Below are 20000 nucleotides of genomic sequence, written 5' to 3'. Positions count from 1 at the left end.
CTACTACTCTTTTTGTATTGTTAGGCAGTAGAAGTATACAGTGGTGTTTCCTCCAGTACTATGTCAGCCTACCTGCTGTTTCTTCAGCAGGATGTTGACGGAGGTCAGGTCTTTGCCATGGTCCTCGGACTGGATCTGACCCTCCAGGCCCCCCATCCACTTGTCGAGGTCGGCGCAGCTCTGCGTAAACAGCTCGGCCTTGTTGGCGTCGAACAGACACTGAGCCTTCGTCTGCGTGGTCGACTCTAGCTCCTCCCACATGGCGTGCAGCACCGCCATCTTCTCCTTCACCACCGTCTCCGTCTCCGGCTTCTCCGACACCAGCAGCATCCCGTCCTGCAGTCACACCAACCAAAACTATATAAATATGGATAATATGTATATTATTCGATGTGAGGTCCTGGATCAGGGATGTCGTATGTGTACAGATTGTAAAGCCCTCTGAGGCAAATTTGTAATTTGTGATATTGGGCTATACAAAATAAACTGAATTGAATTGAATATGTATATATGTATAGATACATACATGTATCTATACATATATGATCTAACACTGTGTCCATCCACCAGCCTCAGAGCTCAGACCTCCGTACCTTCTGGATCTTGTCCAGCCACTCTTTGTTGGCCTGCAGCTCGGCCATGAAGGCCTGATGCTTCAGCCACTTGCTGTGCAAGTTCCTGGCCTCGTCGTAGGTCATGTCCTGGGCCGTGAGCATCTTCTCACTGATCCACAGAGACAGCTGGACACAAACACTGATGTTATCAAGGGTCACTGATGGCCAGAAGGTTCATCCTGGGATCAATACATTGATATCAGCTTCTGGCCATCTGTACCCCTCAAGTGGAGCAAAGAACAGATGTTACGTGTCATCTCTTAAAGAAAGTTAACAAAGCAATGAAACGCACCTCCTGGCAGTCCTGCAGGAACTTCTGCAGATCTCTGTTGTCCTTCAGTCTCATCAGCAGCTCCACCGCAGCCTCCCGGTTCTTCTTGTGTCTGAAACATGGAGGACGAGGTCAGATCAAGAACAACAAACACATTCTCCTACCGGGAGGAAGAGTGACAGTAAGTTACGTCATTGAAACATAATCCACTTTCATTTAGAACTGAGCTTCTAGAGAAGCAGACGTTTCACTGACTTATAAAGTCCAGTGATCATTGTTCTAACATGTCTGAAATGTGATCTGAAGCTGATGTCCACCTGTCGTCGATGGAGGCCACTCTCTCCTGGATGCGCTCGGCGTTGATGTTTCCGTTGCTGGCCAGCCGCCTGCCGGCCTCCACCACGCCATTGATCTTGTCTTCGTTGGCGTCCATGGTGGTCATGAAGTCCTCCTGCTTCTTGATTCCGGCCTCTGCTCCCTGGAGAGTGGTGGGCATCTCAGTGTGAGCGAGGACGTACTCCTGTGGGGTGAGGACACGGGGTTCAGTACCGCTAGGGGTAAGTCTATGTGAGGAAAAGTCATGAGGTGTTATGGGTTCATCTTCTGGATATCTGTACCTATCTGTACCTGTGTTCTGTGCGGATGGTTCTCTAAGGACCTGAATTTCCATGCAGATCAGGAAAATACAACTTCTGAGCTGGTGAAATAAAGCCTTTCTTTTTTTCTTTTTTTTTTTACTTGGACCAAAGACTTGGACATCAAAGAATAATGTTGAGTATGGGTTCTTTTTAGAGTCTACCTTTCTTTTTTCAGATCAGGTTCTCTGGTCAGCAGTGAATGTGCCACTGAGAACAGGTCCAATCCTGATCCTCATGACATTCAAGACACTAGACTGCAGTTAGGAGAATCTCTTTGGGTTTACCTGGTTGTTGAGGAAGGCCTCAGCCTGCTTGGTGTCCCTGAGGAACAGCTGGTAGGTATGAGACTGGGACAGCAGGTTCTGTCGGTTCTCCCACATCTTGTGCAGTTCGTTCCAGCCGGTGTCGAGTGCCTGTAGCCTCTGTCGAAGGAACATGTACTGCGCGTCCGTCTGGCCCTGTGTCACCATTTCCCCCATGTCCCGCATCTTCTGGTAGTCCTCTTCGTAGTTCTGGATCTCGTTCTTTATGCCTTCGTGCTGGGCCATGAGCTTCTCGGCCTCAGCCAGAGTGTTGGGCATGTCCTCGGAGGCAATGGCTGTCTGAGTGCGAGACAGCCACGACTGGAAGTCATCCAGCTCGCGCAAGAACTGCTGTAGCTTCCTGGCCTCGCCCAGCGACTCCTCGCGGTTCTTCAGAGTGTTCTTCATTTCTTCCCAGACGGCGGTGATCTCAGCCAGGCGGCCTGTGATGGCCTTTGCCTGGTCGGGGTGCTCCTCTGCCAGCCGCTGGGCCTCGCCTCGCAGATCGCCCAGTTTGTCCTCGATGGCAGCCAGGTCACGCTCCATACCGGTCAGTTTGCGCTGCAGAGCCATGACCCCAGTGAGGTCATTGCCCAGCTCCTGGGTGGACTCGATGACTTTGGTCTTCTCTTTGATCCAGGACTTTGTCTCGTTGCAGTCGAGGTGGTAGTTCTGCACACCCAGCGCCGAGTTCAGGGACTCTTTCTTCTGGTCCAACAGATCTCGGAACTGGCTCCACCTAGGAGTAGAGGATAGGATCATCACAGTCCACAGGTACGATCACACAAACAGTTTCATGGTGTTTACACTGAGGACAGACTTAATATGTTGTTAAATATTACATGTTTAATCCGTTTCTACCTGTTGTTGAGTTTGTCCTGCTGGGTTTTGATGTTCTTTTCACTCGGGTGACCATTGTGCATCAGCTGCCGGGCGATCTGGTTTACCACAGCAACACGAGATGCCTGGTTGTTCATCTCCGGCTCCAGACTCTCAAACCTTCCAAGCAGACAGTCCACGTGAATACAGTTCAGGCTGAAAGAGATGGACAGTCACTTACATGTATGCAGACTCTTGTGATCCTACCTGTGCTGTACGACTTCAAGGTCCTCCAGTTTCTCTGGGATCTCCATGCTGTTTAGCCACTGCTCCTTCTCGTCGATCCAAACCTCACAGGCGTTGGCCTCGCTGAACATCTTGTAGAGTGCCAGAGCATCGTGCAGCGCCTGCTTCCTCAGCTTTGTCAGCTCTGTCACCTCCTTGTGGCGTTCCTCGATGCCGGCCAGACGTCCATGCACCTCCTCTGACTCGGCCTCCTCTTGAGGCAGTAAGGCAGCCTGCTCGTGGAGTGAGTCAATGACCGGTCTGTAGCTGGCCACCTCCGCTGCTGCATCCTTGTGCTTCCTGAAGAGAGCCTGGGTGGAGAATTCATCATGGCCCGTCTCTCCGCTGGAGACGATTCGCAGGGCATCCAGCGTCCAGGCGTCAACATCATCTGCATCGGCCTGGAACTGGTGTAGTGCCAGAGCCTCCTCCAGCCTCTTCCTTCTCACCGCTGCCAGCTGCTCCAGCGCCGCCCACTGAGCCTGAAGGTCGTTGATACGCTGCTGGATCTTGGTGGTGGCGAAGTGGTCGGTCTGCACCATAGCCTGGCCCTCTGCAATGGTGTGCTTAAGGTGGCCAGCGCGGCCGCTCATCTCATCCTCTAGGGCGCGGTGCTGGCTGAGGAGGCGAAGCACCCCCGTCAGGTCCTTGCCGTGCTCGACAGAGGACAGGATCTGCTCCTTCTCACGGATCCAGCCTTCCTCTTCAGCCATCTCCCAGAAGAACTTCCAAAGACGGCGGGACTCCTCCAGGCGGGCGCGGCGCTCAGCGGCCAGCTGGGTCAGCTCCTGGTAGCAGAACTCCAGGTGAGAGACCCGGTCCTGGATGACCTGAGGGTCGCAGGGCTTGTAGCCTGGACAAGAACACACTATTATCAGGACCTAGCTGATTTAGTTCTTGTTTTTCACTTGTGAAGTAATCTCAACTTTACACTGCTGCCACATAGAGAAAGAAGCTTTTACTGGTTGGTCAAGGTAAAAGGCCTGACTAGTGTCCCTGCTCCACAAACAAAAAGTAACTGATGAATAAAACACCTTCTAATTTAGACGGAATGTTTCAACAGAGGGACGAGGACAAACCACGCTGCTCACCGTCATCGTTGACGGAGTACTTGGTAGCGTTGGTGCTGACTGCCTTCACCCGGTCAGCCTGGATAGAGATGTCAGCCTCCACCAGGGCGTGTTTCTGAAGCAGGTCCTCCACACCCAATAGATGTTTCCCATAATCCTGAGACAGCAGCAACATCTAGAAACCAAAACAAACAAAGAGACACAGGACTAGTTTGGATGGCAGTGATCAGCTTCTTCCTCCATTTCTGGTCTTTGAGCTAAACACATCCTGGCCTTCTCTGTGCTGGGCGATCTCAATCTTCTCCATGATTGGGTTTGGTTCACCAGCGTACCTTCATCTCGTCCATCCAGTCCATGATGTAGAGCATCTCCTGGAAGACTCTCTGCAGGCCCAGGTTCATCTCCAGTCTCTGTCTGCGGGCCTTCAGCAGCTCCAGCAGGTACTCCCACAGCCGGATCACGTTGTCCTTCCTGGCCGTGATGCGTTTGATGTCGTGGTAGTGCTCCACCTCCAGCTCCTTGGCCACAGAGACACGGCCGAGACACGCTCCTCGTACGCTGCGATGTCCGTCTCTATTGCCTCGTGCTTCTTGGTGGCCGCCTCGACGGCCTGAAGGTCAAACCCAAAGTTGTCCTGGAGAGATGAACCAAACACATGCAGTTTAATTTCAGTTGCAGCTGATGCCAACGTGGAGCAGCACCTGCATGCCGCTGCTGGCTTCTTACCTGCGACACCAGCCTCTGGTTCTCACTGAGCCAGGTCTCTCTCATGGCCGCCTTGCGGTCGAAGCGTCTGGCGAGTTGTTCCAGTTTCTCCTGACGAATCAGCTCCATCCTCAGAGCCAGCTCCCTCTCATGCTCTGCCTTCTCCAGTCGCTCCCAGGCCTGCCGGCGAACACCATCACCATCAAACACTTCCTCTCAAGGTTATTAAGAGCTGTGAAGCAGCAGACCTTAACTGTTGCTACTCCGACAAGCAAACTGTCCTCAAACTCAGTCCCTGTGAGCCTGGTTCAGGGTTTGAAAGCTCCGTCTTCAGTCTACAAATATTGAATCCAAATAGAATCTCAAAGATGATTCATCCAAGATGGAGGCCAGATCTGCTCAGCAGACTCATGTTGAGGTAATTAGACAACAGTCATGTTTCATTTCATTTTACTTACAAGTTACTTTCAGAATTAAAGATAATTATCTTCAGCTGATCTGCCAACATGAAGAAGAAGAAGAAGCTGCTACCTGAACGTGTTCTGCATATTTAATGCATGCATATTTAATCTTTAAGAAAAGACCAATGAAAGATAAAATATCTAACATTCATGACTGGAGGATCTGGACCTCCGACCTGGAGATGGAGCAGCTCTCACCTTGTTGATATCCGAGATGAGCTTTCCCTCTCGGGGCATGTAGACCTTCTGGTTGTTGGCTCTCATCTTACTCTGGATGGTGAACAGAAGAACCTCCAGGTTTCCCTTCTCTGTGAACCTGAAGACAGGCGAGAGGGACAAGAGTTAAAGGAGCAAGCAGAGGTTGTATTTCATACCCTCCGTCAGTTCAAGTTCTGAAATATTTTGTTTAATGAAACTACAAGCCGAAGGTTCTGACTTCGGGGTTTCTCCACTGTTCGGTAGGTGTTGAAGGCTTGAAGCTGCTGCTGGACTCCGACCAGAGAGTTGGCGAACTTCCTGTTGTTGAGGATGATGATGGTCTGTTCGATCCACTCCAGCAGGTCTGAGGCCAGAGACTCGTACTTCTCGATCATCTTCTCCGTCTCGATGGCGTTATCCAACACCTGGACAGAGAAACGGAGACGTGTCCTGTCATGTGTTTGATTTAGTCGGCTCTTTAGATCAGCAGCACTAAAGACGCTACACTGAACTGCTTCTTATTTTATTGTCCTGAACCTTGAATATACATATACATACAGACATAAAACCACTGTGTTTAAACCCTTTACAGCATGGAATCATGTATTCTATTAAGTCAGGTTTATCAATCTAGATCAGTTTTCTACCACATTGATCCACTTTCTCATATTTGATCTGCAAGTCCTCTCCGGCTCCGTGGCTGTCCGAACCGGTGCGCGCCGAGAGAGCCACTATGTGAGCATCGGAAAGGAAATGGCGAAAATCCAAACACGCCAGCGACCTGCTTGCCTATCAATCTCTTCTCTCCTCCTTCTCTGCGTCCATCTCTGCAGCCAAAAGTCTGTTCTATCAATCAGAATCGAATCCTCTTTATCTAACCCTAAAAAGCTCTTCTCAATTTTTTCCAACCTCCTTGACCCCCCTGGTCCCCCCCTCCCTCCACCCTTCTACCAAGCCACTTTGTTGACTACTTTACAAAAAAGATAGACGACATACGCTCCTCATTTACTAATCCATCTTCCTCAACTACACCTCCAGTAACTTCACCTTCTTCCCCCTTGTTTTCCTCTTTTATCCCCCTATCTCCTAATCAAGTTCTTACCTTGGTAACCTCTGACCCCCCAACCACCTGCCCCCTTGACCCCATCCCGTCTCACATTCTCCAGTCCATTGCTCCTGACCTTCTTCCCTTTCTCACCCATCTTATTAACACCTCCCTCTCAACCGGCTGTTTCCCTAACTCTCTGAAGGAGGCGGAGTCAACCCTCTCCTGAAGAAACCCACTCTGGACCCATCTGAAGTCAACAACTACAGACCTGAAGTCAACAACTACAGACCTGTCTCTCTCCTCCCCTTCCTCTCCAAAACTCTAGAGCGAGCCATCTTTAACCAAGTCTCCTCCTTTCTCCACAGTAACAACCTTCTAGACCCCCACCAGTCTGGATTCAAGACAGGCCACTCAACAGAGACAGCCCTCCTTGCTGTCTCTGAGCAGCTTCACACTGCTAGAGCAGCCTCTCTCTCCTCTGTCCTCATCCTTCTAGACCTTTCCGCTGCCTTTGACACAGTGAACCACCAGATCCTCATGTCCTCCCTCCAGGACCTGGTATCTCAGGCTCTGCTCTCACTCTTCTCATCCTACCTCACCGACCGCTCTTACCGGGTAACCTGGAGAGGATCTGTGTCTGAGCCTTGTCCTCTGACTACTGGGGTCCCTCAGGGCTCAGTCCTTGGTCCTCTTCTCTTCTCTCTGTACACCAACTCTCTCTCTCTGTCATTCGCTCGCATGGCTTCACCTACCACAGCTATGCTGACGACACCCAACTGATCCTCTCGTTTCCCCAATCTGAAACACAGGTAGCAGCACGAATCTCTGCCTGACTGACTGACATCTCTCAGTGGATGTCTGACTGACATCTCAGTGGATGTCTGACCGACATCTCTTAGTGGATGTCTGACTGACATCTCTCAGTGGATGTCTGACTGACATCTCTCAGTGGATGTCTGATTAACATCTCTCAGTGGATGTCTGACCGACATCTCTCAGTGGATGTCTGACTGACATCTCTCAGTGGATGTCTGATTGACATCTCTCAGTGGATGTCTGATTAACATCTCTCAGTGGATGTCTGACCGACATCTCTCAGTGGATGTCCGCACACCACCTGAAAATTAACCCGGACAAGACTGAACTTCTCCTCCTTCCAGGAAAAGGCTCTCCCACCCACAACCTGACTATTAACTTCAACAACTCAGTGCTGGTTCCGACTCCGACTGCCACGAACCTCGGAGTGACGCTCGACAGTCGACTCTCCCTGACTGCCAACATTACCACAACAACACGCTCCTGTAGGTACATGCTGTACAACATCAGGAGAATACGACCTCTTCTCACTCAGAAGGCGGCACAGGTTCTGGTCCAGGCTCTGGTCCAGGCTCTGGTCCAGGTTCTGGTCCAGGCTCTGGTCATCTCACGGCTAGACTACTGTAACTCCTCCTTCAGGTCTACCTGCTAATGCCATTCGACCTCTACAGCTCATCCAGAATGCAGCTGCTCGACTGGTCTTCAACCGACCGAAATGTACCCACACTACTCCGCTCCTCCGCGACCTTCACTGGTTACCGGTGGCCGCCCGCATCCGCTTCAAAACATTGGTACTTGCGTACCGTGCTGCGAACAGATCGGGTCCAGTCTACATCCAGGACATGGTCTAACCTCACATCCAGTACATGGTCTAACCTCACACCCAGGACATGGTCTAACCGCACACCCAGGACATGGTCTAACCTCACACCCAGGACATGGTCTAACCGCACACCCAGGACATGGTCTAACCTCACACCCAGGACATGGTCTAACCTCACACCCAGGACATGGTCTAACCGCACACCCAGGACATGGTCTAACCGTACACCCAGGACATGGTCTAACCTCACACCCAGGACATGGTCTATCCGCACACCCAGGACATGGTCTAACCTCACACCCCAGCCCGTTCACTTCGCTCGGCTTCTGCCAATCTGCTTGTAGCTCCTTCACTTCGAGCTAAACACTCAACAAAGTCACGACTGTTTGCTGTGCTGGCTCCTCATTGGTGGAACGAGCTTCCCATTGACATCAGGACAGCAGAAAGTCTCTACATCTTCCAGCGCAAACTAAAAACACATCTTTTTCGACTATACCTTGAATAGGTAGCACTTAAATGCCGTAGTAGCACTAAAATGTCCCTTACCGATAGCACTTTAGTAGCACTTAAATGGCACTTACGGATAGTACTTTGTAGTTTAACTTTATTGAAGAAATTGTACTTGCTTGATTCTTGTTGTTCTGAGTTTGGACTCATGGTTTAATGCACTTATTGTAAGTCGCTTTGGATAAAAGCGTCAGCTAAATGACATGACATGATCTATGGAGCTAATACATGTTATTCTCCTGGTGTCCACTAGGGGCATCACTGCTGTATTATAGAGATAATACATGTTGTTCTCCTGGTGTCCACTAGGGTCATTAATACTGTATTATGAGATAATACATGTTATTCTCCTGGTGTCCACTAGGGGCATTAATACTGTATTATGAGATAATACATGTTATTCTCCTGGTGTCCACTAGGGTCATTAATACTGTATTATGAGATAATACATGTTATTCTCCTGGTGTCCACTAGGGGCATCAATACTGTATTATAGAGATAATACATGTTGTTCTCCTGGTGTCCACTAGGGGCATTAATACTGTATTATGAGATAATACATGTTATTCTCCTGGTGTCCACTAGGGGCATTAATACTGTATTATGAGATAATACATGTTATTCTCCTGGTGTCCACTAGGGGCATTAATACTGTATTATGAGATAATACATGTTGTTCTCCTGGTGTCCACTAGGGGCATTAATACTGTATTATGAGATAATACATGTTGTTCTCCTGGTGTCCACTAGGGGCATTAATACTGTATTATGAGATAATACATGTTATTCTCCTGGTGTCCACTAGGGGCATTAATACTGTATTATGAGATAATACATGTTATTCTCCTGGTGTCCACTAGGGGCATTAATACTGTATTATGAGATAATACATGTTATTCTCCTGGTGTCCACTAGGGGAATTAATACTGTATTCTGAGATAATACATGTTGTTCTCCTGGTGTCCACTAGGGGCATTAATACTGTATTATGAGATAATACATGTTATTCTCCTGGTGTCCACTAGGGGCATTAATACTGTATTATAGAGATAATACCTGTTGTTCTCCTGGTGTCCACTAGGGGCATTAATACTGTATTATAGAGATAATACATGTTGTTCTCCTGGTGTCCACTAGGGGCATTAATACTGTATTATAGAGATAATACATGTTGTTCTCCTGGTGTCCACTGGGGGCATTAATACTGTATTATAGAGATAATACATGTTGTTCTCCTGGTGTCCACTAGGGGCTTCAATACTGTATTATAGAGATAATACCTGTTATTCTCCTGGTGTCCACTAGGGGCATTAATACTGTATTATAGAGATAATACCTGTTATTCTCCTGGTGTCCACTAGGGGCTTCAATACTGTATTATAGAGATAATACCTGTTATTCTCCTGGTGTCTGGTGAATATAATATTACAAGTTAAGGTTTGAATCTTTCGTCTTACCTTTCCGATGCGTTTGCCCTCCACCTTCAGAGCTTTCATCTTGGAGAAGTAGTGGTAATACGTCACCACGTAGGTGATGACGGACTTCTCATCAGGATGGTCAACGCTGATATCTGCAACACAACAAAGTTAAACCGGATGTGTCTTTCAGGTCAGGTTTAGTTAAACAGGATGCGTTTCAGGTGTTTCAGGACGGGTTTTGTTAAACTGGCTGTGTTTCAGATGAGGTTTAGTTAAACTAGATGTGATTCAGGTCAGGTTTAGTTAAACTAGATGTGTTTCAGGTAAGGTTTAGTTGAACTAGATGTGATTCAGGTCAGGTTTAGTTAAACTAGATGTGTTTCAGGTAAGGTTTAGTTGAACTAGATGTGTTTCAGGTCAGGTCTAGTTGAACTGGATGTGTTTCAGGTCAGGTTTAGTTGAACTGGATGTGTTTCAGGTCAGGTTTAGTTAAACTAGATGTGTTTCAGGTAAGGTTTAGTTAAACTAGATGTGTTTCAGGTCAGGTCTAGTTGAACTGGATGTGTTTCAGGTCAGGTTTAGTTGAACTGGATGTGTTTCAGGTCAGGTTTAGTTAAACTAGATGTGTTTCAGGTCAGGTCTAGTTGAACTGGCTGTGTTTCAGGTCAGGTTTAGTTAAACCTCAGTACCCTCTGGATCCAGCAGCTTGGTGAGGCCGAGGTGTTGCTCCGCCAGGTTGAAGGCGTTCTGCAGGTTGTGGTGAGCGTTGGACTTCTTCAGTTTGTCAAAATCAATCAGATCGGGTCTGAAGAAAAAAAAACATTTATTTCAAATTTGAGATGTCCGAGATATTAACGTCATTAAACCCTAAATAATATAACAATAATAAAGTCATTAAAACCTAAATAATATAACAATAATAAAGTCATTAAAACCTAAATAATATAACAATAATAAAAACATTAAAATCTAATTAAATAATATAACAATAATAAAAACATTGAAACCTAAATAAATAATATAAAAATAATAAAAACATTAAAACCTAAATAATATAACAATAAAAACATTAAAACCTAAATAATAAAACAATATTAACGTCATTAAAACCTAAATAATAAAACAATATTAACGTAATTAAATAATATAACAATAATAAAAACATTAAAACATACTTAAATAATATAACAATAATAAATTCACTAAACCTAAATAATCTAACAATAATAAAGTCATTAAAACCTAATTAAATAATATAACAATAATAAAGCCATAAAACTTAATTAAATAATATAACAACAATAAAAACATTAAAACCTAAATAATATAACAATAATAAAGTCATTAAACCTAAATAATATAACAATAATAAAGTGATGATGAGAAAATATTTAATGTGTGAAGATAAAGATGATTCTGATAATTAAATCCTCAACTCAATAAATATTTCATTATCTTTAGATAACGATGATATAACCTGTGTTTGTGTACGATGATAACTGGGTTAGATGCACGGCTCCACACCATTGAAGCTCAGACGTTAGCTACGTTAGTTAGCCTGCCCCCACCCATAGTCGGTGGGGACCAACTAGACATAGCTTCTGCTAGCTGCACCCAGGCAGCCCCAGCGCAGCCGTAACGCTGGGTACCTGTTCGAGGGAGTAGGAGGTCTAAACAGAAGCCCACTGAGAACCACCAACCTCTTCACCCGCTGAGAAACCCACTCTGGTTATAGGCAGCTCCATAGTCAGAAACATGGAGGTAGGGAAGCCAGGGACCAAAGTTTTATATATATATATATATATATATATGTATATATATATACACATATATATATATATATACACATATATATATATATATATATATATATATATATATATATATATATATACATACATACACACACACACACACATATGAAATGAGACGGACTAAAGGATAGAGGACTCATCTCTGTACTGGTCTTGTTAGACCTTAGTGCTGATAAAGGACTCATCTCTGTACTGGTCTTGTTAGACCTTAGTGCTGATAAAGGACTCATCTCTGTACTGGTCTTGTTAGACCTTAGTGCTGATAAAGGACTCATCTCTGTACTGGTCTTGTTAGACCTTAGTGCTGATGAAGGACTCATCTCTGTACTGGTCTTGTTAGACCTTAGTGCTGATAAAGGACTCATCTGTGTACTGGTCTTGTTAGACCTTAGTGCTGATAAAGGACTCATCTCTGTACTGGTCTTGTTAGACCTTAGTGCTGATAAAGGACTCATCTCTGTACTGGTCTTGTTAGACCTTAGTGCAGATAAAGGACTCATCTCTGTACTGGTCTTGTTAGACCTTAGTGCTGATAAAGCACTCATCTCTGTACTGGTCTTGTTAGACCTTAGTGCTGATAAAGGACTCATCTCTGTACTGGTCTTGTTAGACCTTAGTGCTGATAAAGGACTCATCTCTGTACTGGTCTTGTTAGACCTTTAGTGCTGATAAAGGACTCATCTCTGTACTGGTCTTGTTAGACCTTAGTGCTGATAAAGGACTCATCTCTGTACTGGTCTTGTTAGACCTTAGTGCTGATAAAGGACTCATCTCCATACTGGTATTATTAGACCTTAGTGCTGATAAAGGACTCATCTCTGTACTGGTCTTGTTAGACCTTAGTGCTGATAAAGGACTCATCTCTGTACTGGTCTTGTTAGACCTTAGTGCTGATAAAGGACTCATCTCCGTACTGGTCTTGTTAGACCTTAGTGCTGATAAAGGACTCATCTCTGTACTGGTCTTATTAGACCTTAGTGCTGATAAAGGACTCATCTCTGTACTGGTATTATTAGACCTTAGTGCTGCGTTCGACACCATTGATCATGACATCCTATTACAGAGACTGGATCAGTCGATTGGCATTTCAGGTACCGCACTAAGTTGGTTTAAATCCTATTTATCAGATCGATCTCAGTTTGTATTTGTAAACGATGAAGCCTCAATGACCACCAACGTTAATCACGGAGTTCCACAAGGTTCTGTGCTTGGACCAATTTTATTTACCTTATATATGCTTCCTTTGGGCAATATTATCAGGAAACACTGCATAAACTTTCATTGCTATGCAGACGATACTCAATTATATCTATGGATCAAACCAGAGGAGACCAACCAGCTCGCTAAAATTCAAGAATGTCTTAAAGACATAAAAACATGGATGACCTGCAACTTCCTGATGTTAAACTCAGACAAAACTGAAGTTATTTTACTGGCCCTGAACACCTCAGAGATCAATTATCTGGTGATGTGGTTTCTGTAGATGGCATTGCCCTGGCATCCAACACCACTGTAAAGAATCTCTAGTTATCTTTGACTGAGACTTGTCCTTTAACTCCACGTTAAGCAAATCTCAAGGATTGCATTTTATCATTTACGTAACATTTCAAAAATCAGACACATCTTGTCTCAAAAAGATGCAGAAAAGCTGGTTCACGCGTTTGTTACTTCCAGACTAGATTACTGCAACTCCTTATTATCAGGCTGCTCTAATAAGTCTCTTAAGTCCCTCCAGTTGATCCAGAATGCTGCAGCTCGTGTACTCACAAAAACTAAGAAAAGAGATCACATGACTCCTGTATTAGCTGCTCTGCACTGGCTCCCTGTAAAATCAAGAATGACATTTAAAATTCTTCTCCTTACCTACAAAGCCTTGATTGGTGATGCACCATCATATCTTAAGGAGCTTGTAGTACCATGTTGCCCCACTAGAGAGCTGCTCACTAAATGCGGGGCTACTTGTGGTTCCTAGAGTCCTAAAAAGTAAGATGGGAGCCAGAGCCTTCAGTTATCAAGCTCCTCTTTTATGGAACCAGCTTCCACTTTCAGTCCTGGAGGCAGACACAGTCACCTCATTCAAGAATAGACTTAAGACTTTCCTCTTTAATAGCCCTTATAGTTAGGGCTGAATCAGGTTTGTCCTGGTCCAGCCCCTTGATATGCTGCTATAGGCTTATAGGCTGCTGGGGGATGTTTTAGGATACACTGAGCACCTATCTCCTCTTCTCTCTCTCCTTATGGATGAATTTACATCTCTCCATTGCACCTTATTAACTCTGCTTCCTCCCCGGAGTCGTTGTGACTTCACGTCTCAGAGGGTCCATTGGACCTGGAGGTGTCTGATGCTGGTGAGCCGGCCTCCCATTGGCCCTGCTGATGCCCCGCCCCCTCCTCTCTACCTCCTTCTGTTTCATGGATTGGAGTTCCATTCATACATTGTCATATTCATGTAATGTGTTTATGTAACTCTGTAACTCTGTTCATCTGGTCACATGACATCTATTCATCTGTCCATCCGGGGAGAGGGATCCTCCTCTGTTGCTCTCCTGAAGGTTTCTTCCCTTTTTTCCCTGTGAAAGGTTATTTTTGGGGAGTTTTTCCTGATCTGATGTGAGGTCAAAGGTCAGGGATGTCGTATGTGTACAGATTGTAAAGCCCTCTGAGGGGAGTTTGTGATTTGTGATATTGGGCTTTACAAAATAAACTGAATTGAATTGAATAAGCATAATGCTGATGATGGTGATGATCATGAAGATGATGAAGAGCTTACCTGTGTTTGTGGATCAGAGCATTGAAGGCCATGCCGTCTCTCCAGCTGGTGCTGAAGTTGCGGATGTTCACGTTGGAATATCTGAAGAAACAAAGAAGACGAGGTCAACAAGTATTAGGAGAAGTACTAGTAGTAGTAGTAGAAGTAGTAGTAGTAGTACTAGTAGTATAAGAAGTAGTAGTAGTAGTAGTAGTACTAGTAGTATAAGAAGTAGTAGTAGTAGTAGTAGTAGTAGTAGTAGTAGTAGTATAAGAAGTAGTATAAGAAGTAGTAGTAGTAGTAGTAGTACTAGTAGTATAAGAAGTAGTAGTAGTAGTATTAGTAATAGTAGTAGTATCAGTAGTAGTATCAGTAGTATCAGTAGTACTAGTATAAATACAGGTACTGTAGTAGTCTCAGTAGTAGTATATGTAGTACTAGTACTAGTATAAATACAGGTACTGCAGTAGTATCATTAGTAGTATCAGTAGTACTAGTATGAATACAGGTACTGCAGTAGTATCAGTAGTAGTATCTGTAGTACTAGTACTAGTATAAATACAGGTACTGCAGTAGTATCAGTAGTAGTATCTGTAGTACTAGTATAAATACAGGTACTGCAGTAGTATCTGTAGTACTAGTATAAATACAGGTACTGCAGTAGTATCTGTAGTACTAGTATAAATACAGGTACTGCAGTAGTATCAGTGGTATATGTAGTACTAGTACTAGTATAAATACAGGTACTGCAGTAGTATCATTAGTAGTATATGTAGTACTAGTATAAATACAGAAACTGCAGTAGTATCAGTAGTAGTATCTGTAGTACTAGTATAAATACAGGTACTGCAGTAGTATCAGTAGTAGTATATGTAGTACTAGTATAAATACAGAAACTGCAGTAGTATCAGTAGTACTAGTATAAATACAGGTACTGCAGTAGTATCAGTAGTAGTATATGTAGTACTAGTATAAATACAGGTACTGTAGTAGTATCAGTAGTAGTATCTGTAGTACTAGTATAAACACAGGTACTGCAGTAGTATCAGTAGTAGTATATGTAGTACTAGTACTAGTATAAATACAGGTACTGCAGTAGTATCATTAGTAGTATCAGTAGTACTAGTATAAATACAGGTACTGCAGTAGTATCATTAGTAGTATATGTAGTACTAGTACTAGTATAAATACAGGTACTGCAGTAGTATCAGTAGTAGTATATGTAGTACTAGTATGAATACAGGTACTGCAGTAGTATCAGTAGTAGTATATGTAGTACTAGTACTAGTATAAATACAGGTACTGCAGTAGTATCATTAGTAGTATCAGTAGTACTAGTATGAATACAGGTACTGCAGTAGTATCAGTAGTAGTATCTGTAGTACTAGTACTAGTATAAATACAGGTACTGCAGTAGTATCATTAGTAGTATCAGTAGTACTAGTATGAATACAGGTACTGCAGTAGTATCAGTAGTAGTATCTGTAGTACTAGTACTAGTATAAATACAGGTACTGCAGTAGTATCAGTAGTAGTATATGTAGTACTAGTATAAACACAGGTACTGCAGTAGTATCAGTAGTAGTATCTGTAGTACTAGTACTAGTATAAATACAGGTACTGCAGTAGTATCAGTAGTAGTATCTGTAGTACTAGTATAAACACAGGTACTGCAGTAGTATCAGTAGTAGTATATGTAGTACTAGTATAAACACAGGTACTGCAGTAGTATCAGTAGTAGTATATGTAGTACTAGTACTAGTATAAATACAGGTACTGCAGTAGTATCATTAGTAGTATCAGTAGTACTAGTATGAATACAGGTACTGCAGTAGTATCAGTAGTAGTATCTGTAGTACTAGTACTAGTATAAATACAGGTACTGCAGTAGTATCAGTAGTAGTATATGTAGTACTAGTATAAACACAGGTACTGCAGTAGTATCAGTAGTAGTATCTGTAGTACTAGTACTAGTATAAATACAGGTACTGCAGTAGTATCAGTAGTAGTATCTGTAGTACTAGTATAAACACAGGTACTGCAGTAGTATCAGTAGTAGTATATGTAGTACTAGTATAAACACAGGTACTGCAGTAGTATCAGTAGTAGTATATGTAGTACTAGTATAAACACAGGTACTGCAGTAGTATCAGTAGTAGTATCTGTAGTATTAGTACTAGTATAAACACAGGTACTGCAGTAGTATCAGTAGTAGTATATGTAGTACTAGTATAAACACAGGTACTGCAGTAGTATCAGTAGTAGTATCTGTAGTACTAGTATAAACACAAGTACTGCAGTAGTATCAGTAGTAGTATCTGTAGTATTAGTAGTAGTATAAACACAGGTACTGCAGTAGTATCAGTAGTAGTATATGTAGTACTAGTATAAACACAGGTACTGCAGTAGTATCAGTAGTAGTATCTGTAGTACTAGTATGAATACAGGTACTGCAGTAGTATCAGTAGTACTAGTATAAATACAGGTACTGCAGTAGTATCTGTAGTACTAGTATAAATACAGGTACTGCAGTAGTATCAGTAGTAGTATATGTAGTACTAGTATAAATACAGGTACTGCAGTAGTATCAGTAGTAGTATATGTAGTACTAGTATAAACACAGGTACTGCAGTAGTATCAGTAGTAGTATCTGTAGTACTAGAATAAATACAGGTACTGCAGTAGTATCATTAGTAGTATCAGTAGTACTAGTATAAACACAGGTACTGCAGTAGTATCAGTAGTAGTATCTGTAGTACTAGTATAAACACAGGTACTGCAGTAGTATCAGTAGTAGTATCTGTAGTACTAGTACTAGTATAAATACAGGTACTGCAGTAGTATCATTAGTAGTATCAGTAGTACTAGTATAAACACAGGTACTGCAGTAGTAACTGTAGTAGTATCTGTAGTACTAGTATAAACACAGGTACTGCAGTAGTATCAGTAGTAGTATCTGTAGTACTAGTACTAGTATAAATACAGGTACTGCAGTAGTATCAGTAGTAGTATCTGTAGTACTAGTATAAACACAGGTACTGCAGTAGTATCAGTAGTAGTATCTGTAGTACTAGTATGAATACAGTAGTCTCACCCGGCCGTCTTCATCTGACACCAGAGCAGCAGAGCGTCTTTAGCTGATCTCTTCTCTTTGTTGTCTTCAGTCTCCACCCTGATGTCCTGGATCTGAGACACCACACAGTCACACCTGTACACCTACTTCCACCTGTACACCTACCTCCACCTGTACACCTACCTCCACCTGTACACCTACCTCCACCTGTACACCTACCTCCACCTGTACACCTACCTCCACCTACCTCCACCTGTACACCTACCTCCACCTGTACACCTACCTCCACCTACCTCCACCTGTACACCTACCTCCACCTGTACACCTACCTCCACCTGTACACCTACCTCCACCTGTACACCTACTTCCACCTGTACACCTACTTCCACCTGTACACCTACCTCCACCTGTACACCTACCTCCACCTACCTCCACCTGTACACCTACCTCCACCTGTACACCTACCTCCACCTACCTCCACCTGTACACCTACCTCCACCTGTACACCTACCTCCACCTGTACACCTACCTCCACCTACCTCCACCTGTACACCTACCTCCACCTGTACACCTACCTCCACCTGTACACCTACCTCCACCTACCTCCACCTGTACATCTACCTCCACCTGTACACCTACCTCCACCTGTACACCTACCTCCACCTGTACACCTACCTCCACCTACCTCCACCTGTACACCTACCTCCACCTGTACACCTACCTCCACCTGTACATCTACCTCCACCTGTACACCTACCTCCACCTGTACATCTACCTCCACCTGTACACCTACTTCCACCTGTACACCTACTTCCACCTGTACACCTACCTCCACCTGTACACCTACTTCCACCTGTACACCTACCTCCACCTGTACACCTACCTCCACCTGTACACCTACCTCCACCTACCTCCACCTGTACACCTACCTCCACCTGTACACCTACCTCCACCTACCTCCACCTGTACACCTACCTCCACCTGTACACCTACCTCCACCTGTACACCTACCTCCACCTACCTCCACCTGTACACCTACCTCCACCTGTACACCTACCTCCACCTGTACACCTACCTCCACCTACCTCCACCTGTACATCTACCTCCACCTGTACACCTACCTCCACCTGTACACCTACCTCCACCTGTACACCTACCTCCACCTACCTCCACCTGTACACCTACCTCCACCTGTACACCTACCTCCACCTGTACATCTACCTCCACCTGTACACCTACCTCCACCTGTACATCTACCTCCACCTGTACACCTACTTCCACCTGTACACCTACCTCCACCTGTACATCTACCTCCACCTGTACACCTACCTCCACCTGTACACCTACTTCCACCTGTACACCTACTTCCACCTGTACACCTACCTCCACCTGTACACCTACTTCCACCTGTACACCTACCTCCACCTGTACACCTACCTCCACCTGTACACCTACTTCCACCTGTACACCTACCTCCACCTGTACACCTACCTCCACCTGTACATCTACCTTCACCCGTACACCTACCTCCACCTGTACACCTACCTCCACCTGTACACCTACCTCCACCTACCTCCATCTGTACACCTACCTCCACCTGTACACCTACCTCCACCTGTACCTCCACCTGTACACCTACCTCCACCTGTACACCTACCTCCACCTACCTCCACCTGTACACCTACCTCCACCTGTACCTCCACCTGTACACCTACCTCCACCCGTACACCTACCTCCACCTGTACACCTACCTCCACCTACCTCCACCTGTACACCTACCTCCACCTACCTCCACCTGTACATCTACCTCCACCTACCTCCACCTGTACACCTACCTCCACCTACCTCCATCTGTACACCTACCTCCACCTGTACACCTACCTCCACCTACCTCCACCTGTACACCTACCTCCACCTACCTCCACCTGTACACCTACCTCCACCTGTACCTCCACCTGTACACCTACCTCCACCCGTACACCTACCTCCACCTGTACACCTACCTCCACCTGTACACCTACCTCCACCTGTACCTCCACCTGTACACCTACCTCCACCTGTACACCTACCTCCACCTACCTCCACCTGTACACCTACCTCCACCTACCTCCACCTGTACATCTACCTCCACCTACCTCCACCTGTACACCTACCTCCACCTACCTCCATCTGTACACCTACCTCCACCTGTACACCTACCTCCACCTACCTCCACCTGTACACCTACCTCCACCTACCTCCACCTGTACACCTACCTCCACCTGTACACCTACCTCCACCTACCTCCACCTACCTCCACCTGTACACCTACCTCCACCTGTACACCTACCTCCACCTGTACACCCCTGTACAACTACCTCCACCTACCTTCACCTGTACACCTACCTCC

At 45.0% G+C, this 20000-nt stretch overlaps 1 protein-coding gene across 1 annotated transcript in view; it reads right to left on the bottom strand.

Moving 5' to 3' along the window:
* The window catches only part of LOC117729216 (spectrin beta chain, non-erythrocytic 1-like), a 54119-nt gene that overhangs the window by 18108 nt on the left and 16011 nt on the right, over nt 1-20000 (bottom strand). Inside the window, 17 exon segments of the mRNA XM_034530084.1 lie at nt 73-336; nt 594-740; nt 907-997; nt 1203-1405; nt 1808-2564; nt 2687-2824; nt 2912-3782; nt 4021-4174; nt 4332-4534; nt 4537-4633; nt 4726-4884; nt 5364-5481; nt 5589-5788; nt 10015-10127; nt 10665-10780; nt 14560-14640; nt 17633-17724. Of these exon segments, the coding sequence (XP_034385975.1) occupies nt 73-336; nt 594-740; nt 907-997; nt 1203-1405; nt 1808-2564; nt 2687-2824; nt 2912-3782; nt 4021-4174; nt 4332-4534; nt 4537-4633; nt 4726-4884; nt 5364-5481; nt 5589-5788; nt 10015-10127; nt 10665-10780; nt 14560-14640; nt 17633-17724 (3804 nt within the window).

This window comes from Cyclopterus lumpus, chromosome 1 (assembly GCF_009769545.1).
Source record: "Cyclopterus lumpus isolate fCycLum1 chromosome 1, fCycLum1.pri, whole genome shotgun sequence".
Classification (NCBI taxonomy): domain Eukaryota; kingdom Metazoa; phylum Chordata; class Actinopteri; order Perciformes; family Cyclopteridae; genus Cyclopterus; species Cyclopterus lumpus.
The sequence above is the reverse complement of the archived record's forward strand: the minus strand, read 5'-3'. Positions and strand labels throughout refer to the sequence as shown.